General features: G+C 36.9%; 5 protein-coding genes and 1 non-coding gene across 9 annotated transcripts; 5 read left to right on the top strand and 1 right to left on the bottom strand.

The window, feature by feature from the left end:
* Positions 1-95: 95 nt before the first annotated feature.
* Positions 96-1,054, top strand: mRpS28 (mitochondrial ribosomal protein S28). The gene is made up of 3 exons (XM_003707022.3): positions 96-586; positions 666-787; positions 852-1,054. The coding sequence occupies exons 1-3, from the start codon at positions 329-331 to the stop codon at positions 997-999; spliced, it is 528 nt and encodes a 175-aa protein (XP_003707070.3). The 5' UTR covers positions 96-328; the 3' UTR covers positions 1,000-1,054.
* Positions 1,055-1,664: 610 nt separating this feature from the next.
* On the top strand, positions 1,665-1,738 carry TRNAI-AAU (transfer RNA isoleucine (anticodon AAU)). Its single transcript has one exon. It is a non-coding gene; the product is annotated as a tRNA-Ile (tRNA).
* Mccc1 (Methylcrotonoyl-CoA carboxylase 1) lies at positions 1,684-5,053 on the top strand. The gene is made up of 9 exons (XM_012293905.2): positions 1,684-2,047; positions 2,150-2,219; positions 2,295-2,679; positions 2,778-3,112; positions 3,204-3,500; positions 3,565-3,777; positions 3,853-4,347; positions 4,455-4,643; positions 4,704-5,053. The coding sequence occupies exons 1-9, from the start codon at positions 2,010-2,012 to the stop codon at positions 4,833-4,835; spliced, it is 2,154 nt and encodes a 717-aa protein (XP_012149295.2). The 5' UTR covers positions 1,684-2,009; the 3' UTR covers positions 4,836-5,053.
* An 82-nt stretch (positions 5,054-5,135) lies between these two features.
* Positions 5,136-7,720, top strand: LOC100875578 (transmembrane protein 209). The gene is made up of 8 exons (XM_003706861.3): positions 5,136-5,314; positions 5,406-5,531; positions 5,618-5,919; positions 5,996-6,316; positions 6,406-6,539; positions 6,619-6,945; positions 7,034-7,255; positions 7,353-7,720. Exons 1-8 carry the CDS (start codon positions 5,268-5,270, stop codon positions 7,479-7,481), a joined length of 1,608 nt encoding a protein of 535 aa, XP_003706909.1. The 5' UTR covers positions 5,136-5,267; the 3' UTR covers positions 7,482-7,720.
* Positions 7,721-7,724: 4 nt separating this feature from the next.
* LOC100875353 (uncharacterized) lies at positions 7,725-14,306 on the bottom strand. 2 transcript variants are annotated; one of them, XM_076542301.1, is made up of 4 exons: positions 13,646-14,306; positions 13,059-13,404; positions 11,470-13,003; positions 7,725-11,375 (listed from the first exon to the last, which is right to left on the bottom strand). In XM_076542301.1, exons 1-4 carry the CDS (start codon positions 13,817-13,819, stop codon positions 9,359-9,361), a joined length of 4,071 nt encoding a protein of 1,356 aa, XP_076398416.1. In that variant the 5' UTR covers positions 13,820-14,306; the 3' UTR covers positions 7,725-9,358. The 2 variants fall into 2 exon arrangements, with proteins under 2 accessions (XP_076398416.1, XP_003706907.3); XM_003706859.3 differs by having other exon boundaries at positions 11,470-12,985; positions 13,646-14,303.
* A 521-nt stretch (positions 14,307-14,827) lies between these two features.
* Positions 14,828-21,759, top strand: LOC100875464 (uncharacterized). 3 transcript variants are annotated; one of them, XM_012293902.2, is made up of 14 exons: positions 14,828-14,942; positions 16,208-16,405; positions 16,499-16,861; positions 16,943-17,144; positions 17,231-17,376; positions 17,467-17,720; positions 17,793-17,978; positions 19,164-19,378; positions 19,485-19,556; positions 19,626-19,884; positions 19,984-20,115; positions 20,191-20,477; positions 20,542-20,634; positions 20,717-21,759. In XM_012293902.2, exons 1-14 carry the CDS (start codon positions 14,899-14,901, stop codon positions 20,828-20,830), a joined length of 2,565 nt encoding a protein of 854 aa, XP_012149292.2. In that variant the 5' UTR covers positions 14,828-14,898; the 3' UTR covers positions 20,831-21,759. The 3 variants fall into 3 exon arrangements, with proteins under 3 accessions (XP_012149292.2, XP_012149293.2, XP_076398425.1); XM_012293903.2 differs by lacking the exon at positions 14,828-14,942 and adding an exon at positions 15,316-15,562; XM_076542310.1 differs by lacking the exon at positions 14,828-14,942 and adding an exon at positions 15,713-15,885.
* Positions 21,760-21,823: the final 64 nt, after the last annotated feature.

The raw sequence follows: 21,823 nt of genomic DNA, 5'->3' as shown, positions 1-21,823 counted from the left end.
ACACTCCGGCGAACAGGGTGAACTACAAGTGATAAGTGATAAGAGAGTTGATAATGTAGGAAGTAACAAAATAAAAATAGGTATACAAATGCGGTGTTTTAAACATTATAAGAGCACTTGTATGTTATTCTTAACTAAGTTAGATCTTAAACCAATCAAAGCTAACATGCGCAGAATGGTCTGAAATCTTTCATTCATGAACGTAATATTTGAATTTCCTCTTTCGTAAAATTGGCATTATGTGTATATATATCGACTGGTAGAAAACATTATTGCAACATAACCTATAAGTTTTTAATAAATAGTATTTTTCTCGTCTACACCTAAAATGAACAAAATCTGCCGTTACCAGAAAATAACACAACTGGCTACTGTTTGTAGACCGCACATTAGTTCAATCTTAACACAAAATTATTGTACGACAAATGTTTCCGATGGGAGTCCGACAAATACAATGAAACAAAGTGCAAAAGATGAATTAAACACTTTCCAGAAATTAGTTGAGGAAAGTCAAATGACTGAAATAGCCAAGAGTTCAAAGCGCTCTACTTTCTCTTCCTTACTTCGATATTCTAACTTCATAGATGTAAATACTAGATGTATTATATATTTATATAGCCTAGCATTACCTGTTGTCATTCATGATAATATTAATTATATTTCAGTTAGGAGATCCTGAGGGAAAGGTAGTACTAGGAAAAATTTTTCAAGTAGTTCACGATGATTTATATATTGACTTTGGATGGAAATTTCATTGCGTATGTGTAAGACCCAAACTAAATTCAGAGTAAGTAGCAAAGAAAACATCTAATCTTGATGGATAATAATAATTGCTTTTTTTCTTATTTCAGTAAATACACCAGAGGTACACTTGTTAAATTAAGAATTCGTGATTTGGAATTGTCTACAAGATTCTTAGGAGCAACAACAGATTTAACAATCTTGGAAGCAGAATGTAGTCTTATAGGTTTTGTAGATTTTTCGTCATATACTGACTAGAACAAAAGTTATGATTATTTTGTATTATGTAATAAAAATAAAAATTATAATTGTATTATTCTTTTGTTGTTACCCCAAATATGTTACATAAAAATATATATTTGAGTGTGTAAAAATGAATCATCTTAATAATATTAAAATTAAGCGAATTTCAATATATTCGAAAAATTATTAGTTCAGATTTTTAAATCTATAATTTGTATTCAAACGTTTTTATATTCAAAAATTTAAGATCAGACTGTAGAGATATAAAATAATTTAAAGAATAGACAAATGCTTTAGCATTTGAATAAATGATTCAAACAAAAGAGAAATGAGGAACAAAGAGGAACTGTTTTTTTATAAACATAGTGTAGAAAAAATGAAGAATTGCCACATGTTCCCATCTTTTTTGTTTTTATAGGCATTTCTATTGCAGCAGTAAATGCATTGAACAAATTGATACATCCATGAAATGAGAATTAATAATTATTTTGCTTCAAGTTTAAAAAAGGTTCCATATTGTTACAATTGCATTTTTATAGTAAATTCATATAAAAGAATTTGTTTCATTCATAAAAATTCTAATTTTAAATTATATTTTGACACGAAAGAAAATAAAGAATCTATAAAATAATAGTGGAACATCACAGATTTCAATGATGAAGGAAAGCGTAAGACCCACTGGCCCATTAGCTCAGTTGGTTAGAGCGTCGTGCTAATAACGCGAAGGTCGTGGGTTCGATCCCCCCATGGGCCAGTTTTTTTTTTTCAGAAATATAAAAGTTTTTGTTTACATGTTTGTTCTAAGTTTACTTGAGAAACTTAAAGCAGTCACATACACTTACGCAATTGCTTATCAGTTGGTTAATAATGTAAATATAATGTATGTACGCGTCCACATAACCTTTGATAAAGGTTAGCGATTATATATTTACATTGCGTGTATTTGTTCCCCTGCTCACGATTGGAATGAGTAAAAAGGAGGCATGAGGCGGATTCAGTACAAGTTGCTCTAATATAATATTAACATGTATCGAATAACAAGCACAAAAGCATCAATTTTACAGTAAGTAAATTGCAAAGAAGTTTTGTTAAATATGTTTTCTTATACAAGGTTTAAGTCATTATGTATACGTATACATTTGTTTAAATTTGTGTCAATTTTTAGATGCCGCACAATAATATTGTGCATACACAACTTGCACACCTCAGAAACTTTGTCTAATAGATTCAATAAGGTAAGCTTAAATCTTTTATTTATAGTTCATAATATACTATAGTTATAGCATATAATGTATTGTGTTACATTATAGATTTTGATCGCTAACAGAGGAGAGATAGTATGTCGCATTGTAAAAACTGCCAAAAAGTTAGGAATAAAGACTGTAGGCATATATAGCGAAGCAGACAAAAATTCTATGCATGTAGAACAAGTAGATGAAGCATATTGTGTCGGTCCAGCACCTTCCAATCAAAGTTATTTGAGGCAGGATAAAATTTTATCTATAGCGAAAAAGTCAAAATGCCAGGCAATACACCCTGGTTATGGATTCCTTTCAGAAAATGCTGAATTTGCAGAGCTCTGTGAAAAAGAGAATTTAACATTTATTGGCCCTCCGGCAAGTGCAATTAAAAATATGGGTATTAAAAGCACTTCAAAAATGATAATGCTTGAAGCTGGAGTTCCTGTTATAGCAGGTATGATTTTCTTTGTTGGAACACATATGTGTAGAAGAATGCATCTGCAGGCACGAAAATGTTGATAAAATTTAATTTTGGGGTATTTGTGAAAACAGGATATCATGGAGATAATCAGTCCGATGAAGTTTTGTTACTAGAAGCGAGAAAAATAGGTTTTCCGCTTATGATTAAGGCTGTACGCGGTGGAGGAGGAAAAGGAATGAGAATCGTTTTAGAAGAATCAGATTTTTCTGAAGCGTTAGAAGGCGCGAGAACCGAATCCGATAAAGCATTTGGAGACTCGACGGTGTTACTCGAACAATATATCAGCGAACCAAGGCACATCGAAGTACAAGTTTTTGCAGATAAACACGGAAATGTTGTTCATATGTTTGAAAGGGATTGTTCCGTTCAGCGGAGACATCAAAAGATTATCGAGGAAGCACCAGCAGTACGTACGTTTAATCGTTCGAAATACGTACTGTCCAATGATTTAATTCGAAAACATATCGTAAATCTACAATTATCCTGATATACCGTAGCCCGGTATTTCAGCAGATTTAAGGACCGATTTAGGCGAAACAGCAGTTCGAGCAGCAAAAGCAGTAGGTTACGTTGGTGCTGGTACCGTGGAATTTATAATGGATCGTAAACGAAATAGTTTTCATTTCATGGAAATGAATACTCGTCTTCAAGTAGAACATCCTATCACTGAAGCAATTACAGGATTGGATTTGGTTGAATGGCAATTGAGTGTAGCGGCGGGAAAAGAACTTCCATTATGTCAGACAGAAATTAATCTTCAGGGACATGCTTTTGAAGCTAGAATTTACGCGGAGGTATATAAATATTTGTCTATTCAACATAATCTCTGAATTTATTAGTTATTATAATAAATCATAGAATCCAAGGAAAGATTTTCTACCAGGAGCTGGAAACTTAACGTATATGAGGATTCCAGAGGCTACGACAAGAACGGTCAGAATTGAACGCGGAGTTCGCGAAAAAGATGAAGTATCCATACACTATGATCCGATGATTGCAAAACTGATTGTTTGGGGAAAGGATCGGGAAGAAGCACTGGCTATGCTCAGATCGAATCTAAACGACTATAATGTATATAGATTCGCAAAATTCGTCTGTTCAATAAGATGATTGTATGTCATTAAATTGTGTTATTCGTATTTTCAGATAGCCGGACTCGATACCAATATAGAGTTTCTCAAGGACTTATGTTCTAATCCTAGTTTTTGTCTTGGTCATGTACATACTGGATTTATAAAAGAACATTATCAAGAATTATTTCCCAAATTACATGTACCGAGTGAAGTTGCGGCACAGGCTGCGCTTGCATGGATACTTTACGAAGATACAAATTCTTTGCGATCGTCTCTTACGAGTGTTGACCCGTTTAGTCCCTTTGCAACAGAAACCGGATTGAGGCTAAATCACAGTCAATATCGTACATTTAACTTTAAAGTTTATGGCGAGGACATTGACGTTGAAGTAAAATACGTTGAACCTGAAGTTTACTCTATGAGAATTAATAAAATTGGGCGTTGGAGAACAGTAACCGGTGTTCTAAAGAAAAAAGAAAATTCGTTAGAATTACATACCGAAATCGATGAAATGACCATCAAATCAAAAATAATTAAAATCCGCAACAAATTATACTTGTTCACAAAAGCTAGTATATCTTTTAACTAAATTTTTTTGCTTTTATTTTTAATTTAATCAATTTAATGATTAAATGATATCGCTTAAGAAACAACTTATATCGATTGTTTTTATAGGATCGAGAATGGCAATTCAGTACACTTCCCATGAAATTTCTTTCTCGTCTTTCGAGTAATGAACCTACAGAGGATCCACACAAAGCTGTGAGTCCAATGCCTGGTTTTATACAGAAACTATTTGTCGCGAAAGGAGACGTTATAAAGATGGGCGACGCTTTGCTAGTCATTAACGCTATGAAGATGGAAGTATGTATCTATCAGTTTTTAGTCTATATCTTGATTTTAAACTTAATGTTTTATTTGTAGCATATTATCAGAGCCTCCATCGATGGAATTGTTGAGAATGTATCATGTTCAGTAGGTGATACTGTAAGCAAAAATAAGATTCTCGTAACAATAGCTGAACCTAGTTCTCAAAATTTAAAGACTACAACCTAATTTATATTGTTATGTATTTTTATCCCCTATATGTATACAACGCTTTAATCAGATGAATATATAAATGTATAAATTTTGATGCGAGATATGTACATGTTTGTGTATATACGTACGTGCGTATGCGTAGATGAATGTATGAACATACTTTTATGAAAATATATTTTTATATATTTTGGTACATTGAATAAAAATTGTTTAAATAAATGAATCATCTGAAATATTGTATTTTTATTGTTACTACTAATAACAATAATGGTAATTATTACGTAAACGACTAACGTATTAGATATCCATTCCCGCCGAAAGCAACAAATGACCAACGGCGCATCAGATTCTTCCCAGGTGTTTTCCAGTGTTCCACTGTACATTTGAAATACCGTTTCAAGCATGACAAGATTTTTCTGATATAACTGGTATGATAAAATAATAAAAATGAGTCATTTTCGGTCTCCGATGCGATGTATTTCTCCTAATGCAAGGTAATATGCTAAATTTATGAAAGTGGAATGAATTAAAATAAGGTTAGAAAACTAAACATTTATTATGATCGTTAACTAATTGTAATTATAGAGTTTTGGCTGCAAAACCTCAAGTGGAACAAACACTAGACATAAAACAGGCACAAAATAAAGCGAGAAACAGCATCACGTGGTTCTTCGTTAATAGTTCTTTACTAGGAATTCTAATTTTTGACATGTAAGAACTTGTTATTTCTCTATTAACTATCTGTTGATTTAATAAATATTCAAGAAAATGTATATATTTTTTGCGTTATCTTTTAGATTATATGGAGGTGCAGCATATAAACCATTTTGTTGGGCTGAATGGTGTTTAGCTTCAATATTTGCATTAAATGCTTTTTACCATATAATGCAATATACATGGGCAAGTATTACAGTACGACCAATTTCATTAAGTCCCAAACAAAGACGTCTGTTAGGTGTATCAGAGGATGATCCGCTTTTTAAGAATGAACTTTTGTCACCCCAAAAAATATCTGAATCAGCATCTCCTTTAAATTTATCATGCATAAGTTTAAATAGACGTATGACTTCTTTGGGCTCTTCCGGATTAAGTGAATCTAGTATGATCAATTCTTTTTTCATATTTTTACATAGCAGAAAGAAGTACATATATTCTATGTAAATGTATGTTTTAAGAGGACTTTTCATCGTCTAGTCAATTCTTCAAATACGGCAGTCCAACATCACAAAAGTCTGCACCTAGTCCTAATGGATCGTTCAACAAATCTTTCAATATTTCGACAAATGGAAATCTGACTGGAGAGGATTTGATTCAGAGTGAAAGAGAATTACAAAATTATTTAGAAGAAACTCATCAAAGGAAACATGTTTTGGCAACAGATATTGATCAGCCCTCCAACTTACTTAGCTCATTCTGGTCACATCCAGCAGTCAGAAGCCCTGGGGAAGTTTCTCCTTTGTTAAGAAGATGCGCGTATCAATTAGCGCCTATCATTGGTAAGTCGAGTTTCGAGACTGTAACTGTTTTTTATATACAAATAAAAATTGCAGCTACACTACAGTATCTGTATCTACATTTCTCATAGACAAATCAAAATCAACCAGTCCTGGTACCGAAGAAGGAAATTCACCTAGGGGTATGTTCGGTACTTCGGACGTTTGGAGAAAGTACAGAATCGATTCAAGCAAAGTGAACGAGTGGACGGCCAATCTTCGTATGGCAAGTAAAACAAACGAATCATAATCGAACGGTGCTGTGCCGTGATATTAGTTTTAACGATAGATTGTAACAATTTCAGTGGATCAGTAAAACGGTCGTCGAACGAGTAGCTACCGAAATTGATAACGTTTGCGTGGCGCTTGTTCGTCACGGATTGAGTGATTCTCAACCAGGCTGCGTTGAATTGGATAGACTACGGAAACTTGCCCAAGCACCGTTTCTGATCTCCGCTATCCCAACTTTACCAACTTTGGTGCCTTTCTTGGAACTTTCCAATAATCAGGAGTATCTCGTAAAAAGAATAAAAACTCTTGCGAAAGGCGGTTCCATGAGTGAATTCAAATGGAACGGTGGAGGATCGTACAATGGAAAAGAATGGGATTCTAGTTTACCGACCGATTCAGCGGTATTGAATACTTATTTAATTTCTCGCAAAATATTACCGGAACGAAAAAGAAAAGTTGATTCGATGTACACGTTCGTTGTTTCCATAGATAATTATGCATTTAGTATCAACGTACATGGATACGCAACTCGAGGCCCCTCTAGACCAACCAGATGCGCGACCGTTTACGTCGAGATATATGGCCAAAGCCGGGGTGACGTTACCGCGTAGTAAAGGACCCATAATAGTGTGTCAATCTATAAATCCACCGCATTATAGTTTAGCGCATTCTGGAGATTCGTCGCCAAGCGATTACGAAGAAATGCAACGTGTGAGTAAATCAAAGAAAATCTTTCTGACCGTTGTTACTTGTTCATTCAATTGTTATATTAAAACATTAAAATTATTTTTTTGCTTCTTATTTTTAGGGTAGAAACAACTTATTTCATACTCTTCTGTTGTTTCTGTATATCGTTAAGACGAGAGATAGTGGTATGTTAGGTCGCGTTAGTTTAGGAACATCGGGTATAAACGTTCTATGGGTAATAGACAATTGAATATTCCGTAATGTATTGACAATATTCGATAATGCAACAGCATGAAAATGTTTCTTCAATTATTACATTTTCAATCGTAACTTTAACAATTCACTCGTTCGATAACGATTCTTTTGTACGCAACGAAATTGAATGTTCATTGAAAAATTTTTTACTTGTAATAATTAGTGAAATTATAAACATTGTAACAGCGACGTTGATTGAATAAATGATTGAAAAGTAAAATTAAATAAAAGAAAGTAATTTATTTGTTTCGATACTACGAACGTTTTATTCACAGTACTTACGTCTATGTACAAATAAATCATAAATCATGATTTGTATAGATCGAAATTGTCATTTACCGACATGTTGTAACATGATGCAGCATATGACCGGTTTTTTCTTCAAGATTTTCGTAATTCCTTCCTTACGCTTTACAAATATTAAAGTGTAGTTATTAAATGTGCACGCGTACACGAAACAACAAGAACCGCAGAATGTTCCGCAGAATTCCTTAAAACTGAAACGAATCGATCGAATAAATGCGTGAACCTAACGGATCGTAGAAATGTATGCGCTCTTATCCGTGCATATCGATGCCATATCGCACAAGAAAGAATGCATTTATTTCCAGCGCTACCGTTAACGCGATATAATTTCTATATAATTTGATATATCCTTTTTGTTACAATTTAACGATTGAAAGGCATATATGTTTTGTAAAAAAATTACGTTGTACTTTTCATACAATTTATAATACAATCTTTGGATAACGGTTCTTGTACGCTTAAAAACAATCTGTATGTACACCACAGTCACGTGTCACGATAAAAATTATAATAGTCTATTCAACGTACAGTTTAAAAGCAACAACGGTTCGCGGATAAGCTTCTATCTTTTTCGGTTCGAAATAAATCCCAACGATTTCTTAGCCAATCTTTATCGTTGTCAAATTATTACTTATTTTTTAGCGATATCAATGAACAAGATTTTTAAAGCGAATAGAAAGTAATCTTTAACGAATATACTAGATTCGATAACATCAAAACGATTCTTCAAGATTTAACAAACCTTCCGTGTTCCAAATGAGAAACGGCAACGAAAAGGATCATATAAAAATCCTGTACAATCTTCGTAATTTTTTTTTCTTTTCTCTTTTTTTTGTTCAAATATACGAAAATGCGTGTACACGTTTACGTACATACATTATATACATACGTACTTCCGTCGAGTCCAATCACATTTTTAATATCAAAAACAAGAAAAAACCGTAGGGAACCGGTGAAACGAGATGGTTCGAAATCGAAGTCAACGTCGAGGTCGTCCACGATACCGATTAAAATCGGTAAAATTTGGTAATTGGTCTTTCCACGTTTCTTATTTCGTATTTTTCGTATATTCTGAGCAACATTGTTTTTTTTCTCTCTCTCCCTCTTTAATATCCCTTGCTTTCATATGCCGAGTTCTCGAACCGAACGTGCTTCTTCCGCTCTTCGTTCACGGAACGATATTTAACACTTTAACAAACGACGTTTACGCTTCGCGTTCGAGACGAACGAACAACCCGTAGATTCATTTTAAACATTTGCTACATAATTAATCCAATTCCCGTACATTTTCTACTCCATAACTTCATCTTGTACCTAAACATAGCACATAGAAAGATATACATACAACGTATATAATACAAAATCAAACGCCCTATCGTTTCGGTTACTTTTTTTCAACACGATTTGCTGCCACTTTCGCTCCACCTTCGTAATTACCATGGTTAAATGTTAATTTTTCGGTAACGAGTCAATGAAAAGAGGGTGAAAGTATCGAGGACGATAGCAAACGAGTAAAGCGAATTTCAAGAGAAAAGTGAAGGAACGCGGCAAAAGAACGAGGTCGATTTAAGTGGTAGTAAATATTTTACTTCCCTCTGGTAATATAACTTCTTCGCCAACGTCGGCGAGAGTGACGGTAAGCGGAAGAATCAAAGGCATCAGTATTTCCTGATGTTGCATAACCTGTTGAGCAGTAACCGGTTCAGATTGTCTGGTAATAGTGATCGTTTTGATATTCTGTGCCTTCACTACTTGACATTGTCCAAGAGTAGCCTGGTGTAACACTTTCTGTTGAGTTTGTATCGATTGCGCTTGCGTGGCCAATATCTGACCACGATTCTGATTCTGGTTTTGGTTTTGAGTCTGATTTTGAACGAAATTTTGTTTACACCTTTTACTGTGAGCGTAACGACTTCCGTTGTTGTTGAACCGTCGATCACAGGTTGGACAAGCGTAAGGCCTCTGACCGGTGTGAATGAATACGTGCTCTTTCAGGGACTTGAGACGGCGGAAATTTTTCGGACAATATTTGCAATGATACTTCGCTTCGCCCGTGTGCGAAGTCAAATGATTGGCGAGCGTGTCGGCCCTGGCGAATGCTCGTGAACAGTACTGACAGATATACGGTCGTTCTTGCGTATGCGTTCTCATATGCATTTTTAGGTACGCGTTCGTTGTAAACGGTCGCGAACAAACTTCGCAAACGTACGGTTTGATCCCGTTGTGCGCTCGAAGATGAGCGATTAACGTGGTCGATTGGGTGAAACTTTTCGAACAGATCTCGCAAAGGAACCTCTTCGAACTATCCGTCTCTTTATTCTTCTTGAAAGTACGATCATGCTTCGACAGATGATTGGTCAATTGCTCCTCTTTAATGAAACGCTTGGTGCAACGAGTACACTTGTACGGTTTTATCATATTATGCTTAGCCACGTGTATCTTCAAATGTTCTCTCCTGTAAAACTTTTTCGGACATATATCGCACAGGTATTTCTTTCCCTCGTGAACTTGAATATGTCGTAATAGTCCTTTCCTCGAGGTGTATCGTTTGTTGCATTCGGTGCATTCTAAACCGACGATGTCGGTTCTTCTCTTCCGACCGATTTTCTCGCCCGGTTTTTTCTCTTCCGGCCGCGGTTCTGTATCCCTCAAATCTTCCTCCGTAAGGATACCCTCGGTAACGTGTTTCGATCTGTGCTCCCGTAGGATTTCGTTGTTTTCGAAACTATCTCCGCAGATGTTGCACTTTCTCACTTGATCAGGATTCTTTTCCGAACACTTGTCGTAATGAGCCTTCAATTTGTCTTTACGGTAGAATTTCACGTTACAGATGTCGCATTCGAAGTTCGGCTCCTCGTGCAATAACTGATGTCGCAACAATGATTTTTTCGTACTGTACCGTTTCTTACACTTGGCACACTCGTGATTGTCCATCGGCCAGTCTAACCCACTCTCGAAATCCGAGTCGTAATCGTCATCTTTGTTCTCCCCGTTATCGACGCGTTCGCCGGTACAGTTCCGTTGTCCCTTTTTCTCCGCCGGTTGTTTCTGCTTTTCCAATTTCACGGTTCGTTCGTCTTTCACGTGCTGTTCCATGTGTTTTGCCAACGACTGCTTCGAACAGCATTTTTTATTGCAACTCACGCATTCCAGCTCCTTCTTGTAATTGTGTTTCTTTTGCATGGACGTGTCTCGTTTACCGCGACCGTCTAACCCTGAACCGACGCGATCGAGCCTGACGTTGCTCTGATCGTCCTCGTCGTCATCGTCGTCGTAATCCTCTAAAAAACCGTCCTCCGTTTTAATCTGATCGATTATCTTCTGAGCCGCTCTCGCGGCGACTCGTTTAATGCGTTTATTAGGATCGTATTCTTGCCCGTGAACGAAAGTTTTATGATCGGTGGCTATAAGATGATTTCGTAAAGTAAGTTCGTTGCCGAACGTTTTATTACATTGTGTACACTTGTAAGTTTTCGCGCGTTCGTGATGCTGTTCCATGTGCTTCAGCAACGAATCTTTCCTCGGAAACCGCTGACAACACGTCTTGCAATTGTACTCGATCCCTGAGTGCGTCTCCGTATTTCTAAACAGAACGATACTTTGTCAAACCAGCGTGTTCAAAAACGAGCCGTTCGAGCACGCGAAGCGCACGAAAATTTTTTATTCCTGATACGTACCTGTCGCTCTTCCCCGATCTGTTATCCGTTTCAAATCGTTCCACTTCGCCCCCATCCTCTCCATTTTGGGCCTTTCCATCGTTTCCTTTCCCCTCTGTTCCGCGATCGTCGGTTCTATCGTCGATCGTGTACTCCGTATCCGCTTCGAAATCTTGTTCGCTCAATACACCTTCGACCACGTGCTTTGCACGATGGTTTCTAAGCTTTTCCATCGAATCGAATTCTTCTTCGCAAACGCTACATTTAAGAACAACGTGCGAAACCGAGTGTTTCCGTAAACCGCGCTTGGTATAGAATTTCTGCGAGCATTTATCGCAGGCGAACGTTTCCGTGCGCGCACCCTGACTTCCTTCTTTCTCTTCTCTGTTCCAACCGTCGTCTCCTTGATCACCCCTATTCTCTTCCTTCCCCCTTTCTTCCTCTTCATTCTCCTCCTGCCCTTGTTCCTCGTCCTCGTCCTCGAACTCGCCTTCTTCTACCGGTTTCTTCGTCTTCGTTCTGTCGAAACCGTCTTTTCCTTTGGCTCTTCTTCGAAATTCGGCATTCGAACGCTGCGCCTCCTCGTAATCGTCGAGATCCAAACTATGCTCGTCCTCGTGAAACGAAATTTCTAACGGCATCGGCTCTTCCTTTCCCTCTTCCTTCTCCCGTTCGTGTTTCTTCAAGTGCTTACTAAACGAAATTATATAGATGTACTGTTTGCCACAGTAAGGGCATTTATTCGATCTTTTACCCGACGGCGGCGATTTCACGGGATTACTAACATTTTTTTGCGGCGTTTCTAACGTTTCTAATGTCTCTAACGTCTTTTTTAGGGACAATGCTTTTCTAACTTCCTCGTGAGTGTGCATATGCTCCTTCAAAACGCTCTTTGACAAAAACTCTTTGTCGCACAGGTAACATAGGAAAAATATCTTATCGGATTTATCGGAATCTTCGACATTTTTTAATCTCGAACTTAAATTTAGATTTTCGAAATAATTTTCTTCGTCGGAGTCTCGTTTCGTGTCTATACTTTGGTTTCGACGGACCAGCTTACGTTTACTTCTCCTAGCTTCGTTCTGACACGGAGACCCTTCTTCCATTTTTACATCCGGTTTCATATCGTCCGCACCTCCGGGTTCATCCTCGTCCTCGTCTTCGTCTTCCTGATTCGTTACATCGGCCGCCTTTACCAATAAATTTACATATTCCGCGCAATCTTCTCGCGGAAACGATTCTTCGGAATCGTTAAGCTGCTGCTGTTCTTGAGGTTGTTCTTCTTCTTCTTGATGTTCTCGCTGACCATCGTCGGACAATATACACTCCTGTTGCAATATATAATCGTGTTCCATCGGCGCAATCCTTCCGATGCAATCGTCCTCCCTGCTTTCATGTTTCAATGATTCGTCGTCTTTCGAGGTATCCGCGACAGTTTTAACGGTCTCTTCTTCCTGGTTTAGACGATCCTCCGATGTCTGTTCCGTGCTAATCGCTTGATCGATCACTTCTTCCATTACTTGGCCATTGTTCTGCTCTAGGAAACATAAATGGACTTTTTAACGTCATAAACGCGATTTGTTTCATTTCTTAATTGGATCTTTAGTTACCTCTAATACCCTCTTCATTTTCGGTTAGTTTTTCCATTTGTAACAGATCCAGCTGATCCTTCAGTAGAGACGATTTCTCTTCCTGAGACATTGGTGGTAAAGTTTCCGTAGTATCCCGATAATGATTCTCTATACGCATTCCTTCTATACCCTCGTTTCGTTCTCTGGTATCCAAGTGTACTTCGACTTCATCGAAGAACAGCTCTTCCTTTATATTCATAGTGACAAATCTTTCTCTGAGCACGGTATCCGCTTGTTCCACTTGTAATTTAAATTCGTATGCAGATTCCAGTTTGTCCGCGCACACGCAGCATACGCGAGCTGGTAAACCATCTCCGGGTAACATCTAAAACAAACGAATGATGTCTATGTTCAACCGATAACGTCATTATTGTATACCTATCGAAAGTTGTTAAATCCATGAAAACAAGTTTACGACAATAAATATATTATTATTATGAAGCAAAGTTAGTTATTGTTAAAAGTATATACGACGTCACGTGCGTCACGTCGTATGGTGTCAAACGCGCGCGGCTTTATTTCACAATTTCCAGTAGAAAAATTAACCTCTAAATTACGTGTCTAACCTTAACGTTAGCGAAACTCATCGCTTTTGCCGAAAGAGAAGCAACCTCGTTTTCCAGAAACAAGTCTCGCATTACTAGATTACCAAGAAGGCAAACACGGCATATTTCTACCGTCGACACGATGCCTTCTTCGTTTTGCGGTGAATCCGATGTATTTATTTCTACGGCGTCCATGTTTTGTTTGGTGGACTGACTGGCCCGTGCCTGCTACCCGCAGCCCACAGCCTGCAGTCCACGGTCACTCGGTCTCTTGCTCCCTCCAGGCTGCAACCAACCGTATCCCTTGTTGCTCGTCCCTTGATTATCACTGCAATAGTCAACAGTCACACCTCTAAACAGTATAATTGTATAACCGTACAACTGTACAACTGTGTAACCGTATAATCGACGGTTATGGTTAACCGTTCAGAGCATTTTTCACCGTCCACGGATAATCATGTAACACACGAATCACTATATCGACTCGTATTTTCTCCTTTTTGTTTTTTCTCTTTACGTTCTTTATCGCACTGTAGTCATTACAGTTTACGTTTCACCTTACGTTGTCTATATTGTTTTCGAAAAGCTCGAGTCACGTCTGAAATTGTTCCAATGCGTTACGATCGAACGAGAATGCTTACGAGGATCGATAGATGGCTACGGCCATAAACATCTGTAATATGTATTACGCATTTATGTATCAAATATGTACATATATAAGATAAATAAATATAAATTACTATTCAATTTTACTATCGACTTCAACGAATATTTGTTTCAGTTCAAATACGAATAATATCTCTCGATAAATTGTGTTCTGTTATCTAATAGGTAAATGAGATAGATTTGTCGGTAAAGAAACATTTACTATCTGATAAATTTATTGAACATTTTTACTCATGGATGGCGCTACGTGATCTTTTCTGTTATACTGCTGTGAAACACATTTAATTAATTGTAAGCAAGCATAGTGTAACTGAGAAAAGGTACTTATTTAAATAATCTAACTAATCATGTTAAAGACGATCGTGTCTTGACTTAAATTCTAACTGTCCACGCTCGCGTAGCAACCAGTTATTCCGAAGGATCTCATTTTAAAAGTATGCTTTTTAAATGCACTCAATTATTATGGCAATACGACACGATAGACTTTAAAAAATTATCTCAAACGGAAGGCGTTAAAATGAACACAATATTGGTCTTTTTGAGTTTAATTCTTCTCATTATTAGCGTTGCGCTGTGGTACATGTCAGTCTCAATCGATATAACGGGATATGAGCTCCTCCCCCCTGAATCGTGTAACGCAAAAATGTATTGCGTGAGTGATTTATTTTATTTTTCGCTTATCGTATTGCTTAAAAGTACAAAAATTATCCGCTTTCTTTTTACATTGATCAGTACTTATAAAACTGTAAATCTTATATACATATCGAAAAATACGTATGCATAAGATCACACGTTGCAAACTGCTTTCGTTTTCACGAAGTGAATATCTTGAAATTATATATGAATATAAAACGCTTATCTTGTAACGAAAAAATAACGTTTTAACAACTATCGGTAAAGTTATCTGTATTATCGATTTATCTTTAACGAGCAGGGAATATGTAATATTGGTTTGATTCTTTTTGGTAGCCTTTTGCGGAATGTCCAAGTAGTGGGAGTGGAAGCTACATAAAATGAATCATCGCGAGATGCGCACGCATCTAGGTACGGCTGTTCGTTTTTTACGCGTTGCGTGCTGCCGTGCCCCGTGCTCTTATTGAAGTGCGTTTAAGTGTTCTTAAAGAATCGCGTGGATGATGTCAAACGTTTTAAATCAACGATGACAGTCGTTGTACAAATTATACCGCGAAGCGAATGTTTTCCTATTTTGTTGAATGCATAACATATCGTATCGTTTAAAGAAGTATCAGCAGTTTATTTCGTATATTTTCGGTGAGTTTTCTATAAATAGAAGGTTTCGTGAAAACAAGTGACGAAATTAAATCGTGATACCACATAATGTATACTTACGTGTGTAGTGTATTTATGATCTACGTGCTTATACAACCATAAAGTGTAATTGTTTGAAATTACTACAAATCAAATAATGATTATACCATGAGATAAATTCTTTGCGTACAGTGAATCTATATATACTTGACGAATATCTTAGGATACAAACGAGATCAGGTCATCTATATATGCGTTTCATGCATACGCGTTGTTTTTGCTTCATAAAGTAAGACGTAAGAAGAAAAAGGACAGTTGTTTCTCGCGTATGTATTTAATATCGCCCTGTGCGGTATGTTAAACTTACTCGTGCTACGAACGGTCTCTAGAAAAAAATTGAAATTAATGAGAGCAAAAGAGGCAGAGGGAAAAGTATGCTCGAAATAGAAATCGTCACAGAAGGATTTTGTCTGGGTATCCTTCAGCAGGAGAGTAACTATTTTTAGCTTAAGTTAGGCATACGAAAACAGACTATAGTTTCCAAGATACCAAAAAGCTGTGATGATCTATTGGTTATATATTTTTTCTCAGTTTTCTTTTTTAATTCTTATTTATGTGTTTCTCTTTTTTTGTTTCTTTCTGAAATAGGACCATGGAGAATGAACAGCGACATTATGGACTACGAAGTGGAAGTAGATCGCGTTCTCAAACTCCGTTGATACAAAATCGTGCCTTAATTGAACCGGAGACGTTAGAACATCATTATGATTTGAGAAGTCACAGTAAAGAGAGATCTCATACTCCTGGGGAAGTTACAAATAACAGAAGATCTGTTTCTAGAATGTCGTAAGTATAAAAGTATCGATCATTGTTTGGAAATGTGTTTTAGAAAACTAAAACACACGGTGCTTGGATCTAGAATTTTTAATATTGTTTCAGACTTGGCAGTAGTAGTAAGACAAACGATCAGAGTATGGAAACGATAGCAGAAAGTAAAAGGGAAGTTGTGGTTGATGCTTCGTCAGAAGGTGAAAGCAAGAAACTTGAAAATACCTGGGTCGGTACGAAAAGGGTGGAGCGTCGATCTGAACGGCAAAAGGCAAAAAGACAAACGTTTACGAATGGTCAAACTGACAATAAAGAAGATTCGTTTGGGAGGAAAAGCGAAAAAAGTCGTAAAAGTACTTCTCCCCGTAGAATTATAACCAGCGATTATTCTTCAGAGGAAGGAGAACGAGAAGATTTATCCAACAGACCAAATTCTGCGCATGAAATTTATAAGCAAGCTGGCGATTGGTGGAAGTGTGTATTTGTAATATTAAATTTTAGTTTCAATTATGCGTAATATCGTTCATATTATAAAACCAACGGATAATGTTTCAGCGTATTCCCTAAAACGGACTATACTTATTCCGAACAATCGCAGTGTCGTTACGAAATAGCGCCCGGCATTTTAGCAATGCCCAACATGTCACGACGCTCTATTCATTCGGATACGAGTGGAACATATGATTCATTCGGAAAAGAGAGAAAATCGGAAACGAGTGTCGGAAAGGAAAATGAAATAAATACAAACATTTGTACGGTAAGTGTATAATAAGTGGATAAAATGTTTACGATTGTTTAAAACGACGATAAGTAATGAATTTGCATTGTTCCGACTTAATATAGTCACTTGATACTGTGGATAGTTCTCGTACTTCGAATTCCGAAGCAAAATCTAAGATTCAATATACAAAGAGACACGTGGAACAATATCGTAGTCATAGAGAAGCAGTGTACGCGGTACCGAAAAATACGATCAATTCGCAAATAAGGTTCGTAATTTATTGAATTTTTCGTATACGCATAACGTCTAAAATCTAAAGGAAACCATACCCTTGAGTAACATTTCGTTTTTTCTTTAGACAATCGTTAGGTTCTGCCTCGCAATCGAGAAGTATCCATTCCCAGAAATACGACGTTACGCGATGTGCCGATTCCGACACAGAATTGGATGAAGCAGTTACAAGTTATCGTGACAGAGAGAAAAAAGTAACGCGATACTTGACGAATTTTATTTCAATCATTGTCTTATGGTTTAATAAACTGCTCGAATTTTTAAAACTCAAAGCAGTTAAAAGAAGAGAATATCGTGCTACTTATGAATATCAGAGACACGGTAATGGTAGATAAACGATATTTTTGTAATTAAACGTATTCAATGTGGTATAATGGAAAATTTCACTTTCAGAATCAAAGTGGTACAAAATCTGGCGATTAATCGATCGTTGCTTACAGTACGTTTATCTGTTTCTGGTTAAAGTATTCTTCTTTGATTCGTGGTTATTGAGTCGAGTTTCTAGCGTTAGAAGATGGATACACCAAAGAAGCCCAAAGATCTTTTGGATCGCCCTACTACCGTTACTTCTTTTGACTGGTAAATTTTAATAATGTTATAAATCGCTGTAAGAAAATCACTAATTAAAGGGTCATTACCTTCCTATCGATAACTATTAATCTATCGTGTTCGCCTACAAGATGGAGCAGAGTTTATAGTCCTGGTATCTTCGGGAAAATCGGTAAACCTAGCCTGGCGTTTGTTTTTCTTTTTGTTTCAGGAGCTTACATCGTGCAAAAACAATCCTTTATTCGTCTGGATTCTCTGCATAATATTCCCTACGATGTCACTGAGACGAGCTATCGCATCTTTAACGATATTGTCAATTTAACATCTTTCCAAAGCGATTTAATTATTGAATACATAAAAGCAGTTAAAAATTTATCAACGTATTTTGATCCGAGTATGAACGTGTCTTTATCCGAGACGTCTTAGCATTGAACAGAATTTTGCTTTGGTGATCGGGTCTGATATATTCTTTATTCTTTCACGAAAATTTTTTTGTTTGCTAACATTCATTTATTTCCTTCGCGTATATTTTATAATCACTTAACACTTGCAAATATTTACTTATTTATTAAATTTACTAACGATACACTCATAAAGATAAAGGAGCTTATTACCGCGGTACGTTGCCATTGCGATTACCGTGTCGTTGACATTTCTCGTATCTCTTATATTCAGTCGTGTATTGTTAACGATGCTCTGGGGTATCGTCGCGTTACATTTTCAACACGTACACTTACGTGTATCGCATGCACGATGTTTTACGTTGTTTCGATATCTCTTAATTTTCTTTTTATCGCAATTACTAATGGATCGAATCGGGTTACGGGTAACAATAATATCTGTAAGCTCACTGTATGCTATGACATTCGTAAAAACACGTTCATGCACCCGTAAAAACGCTACTATCAGTCTTGCATCATAACGTCATAATACCGTGTGTACAAGTAAAAAACTAAATTTGATGGAATCGACATAGTCGCGTAAACGATTAAATGAAATGAATGAAAAAAAGATGGGAGAAGGATAGAGGGAGTAGGATTCCTTGACTGGCGATATAAAATTGGAGTGTTTGCGCTTCGCGGGGAATATGGACATGATCTATCTATATCTTGATGTCATCGGAACGGTGAGTCCCTTCGTCTATCCTTCTCTCGGTAATTATGTCAAATCGCAAAATCGGTAAAGATTAAAGAGCGTTACACGTTTACGTTTCAGGTTGTTGGTGCTTACCATATCTTTCAACGGTGTTCCTTTCAACCAAAGTTATTACGCAACAGCTGAGGGAAACGTCCGAGCTGTTTGCAACTATTAGTAAACGATCCTATCTGAAGGGAGAAGAAGCTTTTGGTAAAGAAGACCACGCAGGATCGTTAGGCGTAAAGTTGAACAGTAAAATCAGTGACGCGGAGGATTCAACCGTTGAACAGCCTGTAAGAATTAACGTGGATTTTTTTTCGAATAAAGATAACATCAAATACTGTTCGATCGTTTTGCCAAATTTTATGCGGTAATTGTACGAGTTAAATTTGTACACAGGATCGTCTCGTAAATATAAACCGGGCGCTCGAACAATTAAAGGAAAGCGAATACGTTTGGTCGAGATACGGCGTAAGTCGAAATGAATTGTTGGTAATAATTTTGTTAAAGTACGACATCGAGATAATCGTTTTCTTTTAGAGTGAAATATTATCGTTGGAAAAAAAATTAGAGGAACATAATCGAGACACGGCCGAATTGAATACGTACACTCAAAAGACAGTGGAGGAGATAAAATTACAAATCGAAACATTGAAGGAACTTTATTCGAAGTTAGAGCCGTGTTGCAATAGAAATTACATTACCAAAGAAGATTTGGAGAAACGCGTCGAAACGATATTAGCCAATTACATGGTTAACAAAGATTTTCGGGATACAATAGTGGCGGAAGAAAAGAAAGGTGATTGAAAGAAGCATAGTTTCGTTTTCGAAGGTTACGCGTCGATGTCGAAAGAACAAGGAAGAGAAGTATAGCATTCCGAAAACTTTTCTTTTACAGTTGGAGAGAAATCAACGGTGGTTAGCAGCAACTTTGAGTCGGATGACCGTGTACGCGAAATAGTGAAAGAGGCTTTAAGAATATACGACGCGGATAAAACGGGACGCGTCGATTACGCTTTAGAGTCTGCCGGTAAGTGGAAATCGGTTATACGAAGAATAATTCGTCGCGTTTCTCGATGATAATCCATTGATACGTCGTGTGCAGGAGGTCAGATAATTAGCACGCGTTGCACACAGAAGTACGATATAAAGACGAGAGCTTTTAAACTATTGGCTTTCACGCTTTATCACGAAAATAACAATCCTCGTACGGTGATACAAGGAAATCCGATCCAACCAGGTATTTGTTGGGCGTTCCAAGGTTTTCCAGGATATTTGTTAATCAAGTTACGCAGTTCTATTTTCGTGTCTGGTTTCACGCTCGAGCACGCGGCAAAATCAATCTTACCTAACGGAGAAATGAGAAGCGCTCCTAAGAAGTTTAACGTTTGGGTAAGTAGACCGATTTTTCTTCCGTTTAATTTACGCTCGATGATTCATTGATGTTTCCGTATAGGGTTTCATCGATGAAAACGATCCTGCACCCGTAATGTTCGGCGATTACGAATTCGTAGCATCGGACGATAATTTACAATATTTTCCTGTTCAAGTGAGTGAAACGAAACTCTTTAATAAAGCGTCCTAATTTTGTTAATAACCGTCTTAATTTTGTTGTCATTTTTTACGCTTAGAATGCAACGATCGAGGGGCCTTACGAATACGTGGAATTAAGGATACACAGTAATCATGGACAACTCGAATACACGTGTTTATATAGATTCCGCGTTCACGGAAAACCCGCTTAGACTGTTTCGAGTCGGACACAAGAAAGTGTAGTTTTCAAATTTAGCGATTAATATCGTCGTACGTATAAACAAGAAGTTCTGTCGTTGATTAAAAAGAAGAATCGTGCGAATGTATATATGCGTGCGTGTGTGTACATGTATGAAAAGAAGAGAGAAAGAGACGAAAAAGAAAAAAATCGACCGTTTTCCCGTTGATACGTGCCTTCGATTATCTGTTTGAGTTACACGAATATCGTCGCGATCACGATATGCGAATTTTGAAACGCGTCACGATACCCAGTAAGAGAAATAAGATAAACTCGAGTTACCGTTACCGTATACGTAAACAGTACAGTGCTTAAGCGTTCAAAGACGAAGTCGATCCATTACTTTACCATTTACATTGGCGCGAGTGTTTGTTGCTCTCTTCTTTCGTTTTACCGTTAAGCACAAATATCAGGGTTCGATCGACGAGTAGACGCGAGAATACGTTTGGTTGGTTATTTGAGGAAGCGAAAAGAAAACATTAGAAACGGATGAGAGAAAATGGGAATGACGCGTTGAAAAAAGAAACACGTCGATACTCCAAATGTCGTCGAAAGTTAAATAAGTCGAATACTTGTAACAGCCCGCGATCGTAAAATTACGCGACAGTACAAATTATAAAAAGAAAGATGTTTCTTAGCGTGTAAGGTATATTTACAGTGTTTGTACGATGATTTTGATTATAATATTGTATTTTATAGAAACTTAATATAGTATACTTAATAATACATTTATTTAGTTGGTGCACGCACGTGTTGGTGCACAATTACATCTACGTATGCATATGTACACGATATGTATGTATATCGCGTATATATATGTACGTGTGTAAAATACCAAGAAACGTATTGTTTTGCAATTGTAAAGTGAATCTATCGATTGTAATTAAATTAATCATACAAAAATTGATGGTGTTTAGTCATTTGAATAGCTCAGCCCGAATAAATCCCTCAACATTCGAAACAAGAA

The sequence above is a fragment of the Megachile rotundata genome, chromosome 2, assembly GCF_050947335.1.
Source record: "Megachile rotundata isolate GNS110a chromosome 2, iyMegRotu1, whole genome shotgun sequence".
Classification (NCBI taxonomy): Eukaryota; Metazoa; Arthropoda; class Insecta; order Hymenoptera; family Megachilidae; genus Megachile; species Megachile rotundata.
Note: the sequence above shows the minus strand (reverse complement) of the source record. Positions and strands in the feature narration are given on the sequence as shown.